General features: G+C 42.2%; 1 protein-coding gene across 2 annotated transcripts in view; it reads right to left on the bottom strand.

Annotated features, from left to right (window-relative positions):
• Nucleotides 1-514: 514 nt before the first annotated feature.
• The window catches only part of LOC119378781 (DDB1- and CUL4-associated factor 11), a 42,973-nt gene continuing 37,487 nt past the window's right edge, over nt 515-6,000 (bottom strand). For both annotated transcript variants that reach the window (XM_049411526.1, XM_049411527.1), the window contains exons 15-17: nt 5,335-5,490; nt 2,022-2,128; nt 515-835 (exon numbers count right to left, since the gene is read on the bottom strand). In XM_049411526.1, the coding sequence (XP_049267483.1) occupies nt 746-835; nt 2,022-2,128; nt 5,335-5,490 (353 nt within the window). In that variant the 3' untranslated portion in view covers nt 515-745. The remainder of the gene's footprint in view (nt 836-2,021; nt 2,129-5,334; nt 5,491-6,000) is intronic.

Here is a 6,000-nt window from a genome sequence, read left to right as displayed (position 1 = left end):
ATAATAATATCACACTGTAAAAGCAATCTGGAGATATGTGCAACATTTTGGTACAATTGCAATGTAAAATTTTGTCAGTGAATGACCCTTTCTTGACAACCACAAAAGCACATAAGCTCAAACATAACATCATATACTACAATTTATGCTCAAATGAGGTTGATGTGGCAAATTAACATCATATTTGTTTACACATTTTTAGTAGTTTAAAAAAAGGTTGTTTCAAAGGAGGATGAGAAGGAGCAATTTCTCCTCCTTTATGTAATAGCCAGTGAAAGACCCTTTGCAAGTGCAACAACCAGCAATATGCTAAACAGCAGGCCAGTGTGCTTGACATTTCCAGACTGCAAGTAACACAAGCAGCTTGTCAAACACATAAGACCCAAAAAGGTTCTTCAGATGCTGTTGGTGTTTGTGATGAGATCGAAATAGTGAGGCTTCAAAAAGATAACTATAGCAGCTGCATGTTGTACCACGGAATGCTGTAAACTTTGCGAGCCCTGTCATTAATACATTGTTCACCCAAGTTGATGTTCATTACCATGACTACACATTCGCACTTCATAACACACCATTCAGTTCACACCCACACCTTGCAAAGAACAGCAATTTAAGATACAAAACATCAGGTCCCAGTAAAAAAAAGAAAGCAAACTGTGAAACTGACACCAGCACACTTTAGTAAGGCAAATGTTGACTCTTCAGCACAAGCTCTTCAATACATAGGCTGCACCAGCATCCTGCGTTACTTGGGGTGTTCGTGAGCAGACTTTCCTTTTGATTCTTGCTTTTCTGGTTCACTGCTGTAGGCCCACTTGCAAACAGAACCATCCCACTGAAACCAAAACACTGCCATTAGCCTCAAGTATAAGAATTTCAGCACAAAACCATAACTTACAGGACTTTTGATAGCCAACTCATCTCTCAAACACACACACAGAATGCTGCTTAGTCTTCATATACATCGTCGAGTTACCAATTCCCACTTCAGGTGCGCTATGTCAAACTTCGTGAAGCCTTAGCACCGGGGGATAGAGTTGCCATGTAATACTATAGCATGAACTTGGGGAATGACAGCAGTTACTTCAGGAATTTCGGTGAAAGTGTTTGTGCCTTCTTCCCTGCATTAGCTTTTTACATAATTAGACACACAAAAAAGCTTCAGGTCAGATAATGTGGACCAATGAAAACACTAAGTAGTACAGTTGACTTCCATTATTTTTACTCGACAGGACTGACAGAACTGATTTAATTCTCCAGGGAGTGAAATTAAAGGAAGAAGCACAGAGAAATGCCGAATTTGCAATGAGCACCTAAATCCAGTGCATACCTGATTCTGCAACACAAGAAATGTAGCATGCCACGAAGTGTGGCGATCATAAACATGACAAGTCTACCTTTACAAAATAGAAATTTATTTACGCTTAATATTTGTTGTCATCAATCACGACCACCTTTTACTGATGTATACAACAGGTTGCCCTGCTTCAGTATAGTATGTACATTGTAAGTTGCAAGGTGCCATATATGGAGTGTCTTACAAAAAGTTTTTCTAATCGGTTTGTTATTGGGCAAGTTAAATGAAATAGAACCACCCTGTTGCCATGGGTATCGCAGTGCACGTTGTGTAGGAGCTTTTGTGCATGTGGCTTCACATGAAGCTCAACTTTCTCGAGAATGAAGGCCCGTGCTTTTCTGTTCCAAACATCAACCATTTTCATGCCACGGAGATGTTTCATACTTTGCAAACATGATTACCACCACGTGACATACATGCTGCACTTGTTCGCTTAAGATGCCCAAATCTGCCAATGGGCCCTTTTAATAGTCCTTATGCACCCTCCTCGCTGTTTCAACAGACTGGGCCATGCACTTGCAAATCCTGTTCAATGCCTTGTAGCCAACGCTCTTAATACTTCATAACTTGGTTATTTTTCTGAAGCTGTAGCTGATAACGAAATCAATCATGGTTTCGATACATCTATCACAGCTCTTTTGTTACTTTTTTTTCTTGTACTTACCGATGAGCTCACCAGGATAGGCAGGTAGGGATGCCATGACACATCTCTCACGCAACCCCTGTGACCAGATAGAACAGTTGCCACTTTTCCAGTTAGAAGGTCGTAGACTGAAAAAAAGAGAACAGAACAGTCAAATACATGCTTGGATGCAGTCATACATGTCAAAAAACACAAATGCCACAAGTGTGGTTCTGGCATAAGGGGAAAACAAATGGAATCCTTTTCATCGTGTTCCTTTGCTTTGCACCAGAACCACATCTTAAAGCGATGCACCAACTAGCCCAACCCACACAGTTCGATGTCACCTACTTCTTAAGAGACTTATTACAACGTTAGTGCCCTTACAACATACTGGGCTAGGCTAGCAGTACACACATGCGTCAAACCAGCACATGACTAGGTGCAGAATGATTAATTTCGTATTAAATGTAACAGTAGAATATATAAACTTGTTTTTCACACCTTGATGGCACCTACACAAACTCTGATGCTGAACTTCTCTTGTACACACATAGTGTGCACCAATGTTTCTAAAACCAATTCAGTTTCGCAGCTCCTTACAGGCACCTGCTCTCTGAAATGGACCTGGCGGTTGTCGCAAATATTAGTGGTGCTACTGCCCATTTTGCTTCATGCCTCACGCATCCTCCTCTGCAGCACCATTGAGCCTTATTGTCGTCGCAGCTGTTACCGGCCATAACAGCAGAATTCACCCTTGATACTTTTTGAGTAACCTCAACTGCTTCAACAAACAAATTTTCACAACCCACAACCCTCACTACATAATTATACACCATAGTACCAACAAATTTTAGCTAAAATAATGCTGTCAATTTCACAAGTCTGGCTGTTCGACCATAGGCTCAAACGAATGTTCACATGCTGCCAACCTGTGTGTTCACTTGTTGTAATGCTAGGCTGTCATAAGACGATCAAGCTATACTGTAACTTAGCTATATTCATGAAAATCCTGACAAACTTGCCAATTATTGTTGTATGGCAGGGTCTTACTGCCACACAACAATAGTAGTTTATCTTGCATGATTTCCTTGTGTTTTCACCGCGTCTGCAGTAATTCCCAGTAACAAATGGCCTGCGGCTATCAGCGCGACACAGCATTCTGAATTGCCAAGTTTGGAAAAAAGAAGGTAATGCTAACAAGCTAGATTACTGTTGCATGGCAGCATTACTCTCCAAATATTTTATTTTTGTCTTATGTACGGGAATGCCACAAAAACGAAAAAATGTGGCTCACAGCAGTAGGACAGTAGGATGTGCCCTACTTAGTTGACATTCTGCGCCGCGCAATGCCCAATGATAAAAAAAATGTTTATGGCTCACAGCAGTTTTGCCTTCTTGCTGACTGCATTTGTTAAGAAATCAACATTTCACTTTTCTTCTTTTACTGTGATAGCAATTATATGGACACTCCAGGCACAATTTTGCCGTTGGCGTCACCATGAAATTTCGTATAAAGTCCAAAGCCAATCACATTCATCCTGCATGTCGTATGCTCTGTGAGCAAGTGAAAGCGTAGCAGGGGCGTAGCCAGAAATTTTTTTCGGGGGGCGGGGGGTTCAACCATACTTTATGTATGTTCGTGCGTGCGTTTGTACGTGTGCGTGCCTATATACGCAAGCAAAACTGAAAAATTTCGGGGGGGGGGGGGGTTGAACCCCCCAACCCCCCCTTGGCTACGCCCCTGGTGCAAGGGCAGTCGACAATCTCTGCTCAAGCAGAGAGAAGATGCGCTGACCGTCTTCCGTCGCATGAAAGGCCCATGCAGGGGTCCTTGAGGAAGGGGGCTGCATAGCTCTGACAGAAACTGCGTTTTTAAGAATGGCCGGGCACGGTCGCCCTACCTTGACAGAGATTAGTAGATGACTTGTACCTTTGCACGTACTGCATTCCTACTGCTCAGTTTACGTTGAAGCGAATGACAGCACAAAGGCCGCTTCGCCCTGTGCGGCAGCCGCATTTTCATTGGCCAGCGTTTTGTTCCTTGACAGGGATTAGATGATGACTCATACCTTTGCACGTACTGCATTCCCACTGCTCAGTTTACGTTGAAGCGATTGACAGCACAAAGGTCGCATTGCCCAGTGCAACAGCCGCACTTCTATTCGCCAGCATTTTGTTGAGTTACGCTAGGTCGGATGCTAAAGAAGTAAGCTGCTAGCCTTGCTTCGTATAACATTCCGATTTGTTGCTATCACATTCATTGGTTTGTGTTTGCGGCAAAACTGCGACGTTTCTTTAATAGAAAGCCCTTGGCTGCAATCTCCTGAAAATTAGCTTCAGAATCAATCACAGGCAACGAAGCTTCCTCAAGTTGTACAAACACAAATATCCAAACTCAGGGCGACTGTCAAGAGTCTGGCGAATTATCTTTTGCACTTTCTTGATGAAAGCGAGGACGCAAGTGGCATCAACCTGCGTCGCAGCTCACGGTCACAGGTGCAGCAAGACGCTGACAGCAGTGGCATTAGTTCACGCATCAACTGCCTGTGCCGGCTCACGTGCGGAGCTGTGAAACTCAATTGGTTCTAGAAATGTTGGTGTGCACTGGCTCAGAACAAATAAAAATAACATTTTCTTTTGATGACTATCTCATTTCTACAGGATGTTGCTGTTCTTCAAAGAACCTTTTCATCACTTAACTCTTTCAACTCTTCATCATGTACAGCCTTTTCAGTTTCTGAACTTTCTTTAACTTGAGATAAACATGTTCTATCACTTCAGACCAACTCCAATCACACTCCAATTTCAATACTCACTGCCCCTTGCCCGTATAGGTCTTGTTTCTAAACTTTTACAACCCACTTACTACACGAGCATATTATTCAGTTTTGCATCTTGATTGTAGTATCCATTATTTTTACTGTTAAATAGTGCAGCAGTTCTAGACAGTTTCCTCATCACTTGACAAAACACTTCGGCATGTTCCTTTCATCCGCTTGGAAGTTTTGACTGTCGATGCCTGTGTACTGTAACTTTGCAAAGATGATATTGCAGTATATGTCCCATTTATACACCAAGTGTGTACTGCAACAAAATATACAACACTAACACTAACAAAGCCAAGGCAACGGCTTCCTTGAACAGAAATTCCCTCTAAAGTAAAAAAAAAAAGATGCAGCAGCTTGCCAAATAGATCATGCAAGTTCCCTGAAGATATGAGCAGCAAAGCTCATCATTACTGCACATAACCTGTGATGACTAGTCTGTTCTAGCAAAGGTGGAGAGTGCATACACCCTCTCATCCACACTCCTGAAAAATACTTTCGAACACACAAAAAGAATTTTCACTGACCAATGACTCGGCCTGAAGCACAGCCAGTGTAGATGAACTGCTGACCCGTTGTGGCAGCAGGTGAAAAGTGACATCGAATAAGGGTCTGCAAGACTGTGTGGCCCTGGTAGGTCATCAAAGATGTGTCTCCGGGCAGCTTCTCACAGAGATCGAGCACTTCAAGGAAGATACGAAAACAACTCTCAGGCAAAAGTGCTATTCGGTCTCAGGACAAGCAACCAACAATGCGCAAATGCACCAATCAGCTTTAAAAAAGATTACATGGCTCTAAAATACCATGTCAAAGCTGTCTCTAGGCAGCTTGACAGCCTATAAAGATAATGCTGCAGGTAGTGTAACACTATCCGCATGCAAGATGTGCGATAGGACTTCAGTGCAAAAATTTTACGAAACAATTTAACAATGTTACCAGCCTCTCAGAATGTGCCAGCATTTCAAGCTGGGAAAAATAACGTACTTGCATACAATTCAAAGAGAACTGTGTGGTAAGTAAGGCTCAAATGCAACTTCTATAAGTAAAGTAAAATTAATACTGCAATAAGCAGCTATTGCAAATGCAGTAGAATGTTATTAATGCATATTCACTGAGAAGGTACCAAGAAAAAGGTCATTAATTTGGAAAACCTGATAAAGCAGACTCATGGCCAATCATATGCATTGTTTGAT

The sequence above is a fragment of the Rhipicephalus sanguineus genome, chromosome 1 (assembly GCF_013339695.2).
Source record: "Rhipicephalus sanguineus isolate Rsan-2018 chromosome 1, BIME_Rsan_1.4, whole genome shotgun sequence".
Taxonomy (NCBI): domain Eukaryota; kingdom Metazoa; phylum Arthropoda; class Arachnida; order Ixodida; family Ixodidae; genus Rhipicephalus; species Rhipicephalus sanguineus.
The sequence above is the reverse complement of the archived record's forward strand: the minus strand, read 5'-3'. Positions and strand labels throughout refer to the sequence as shown.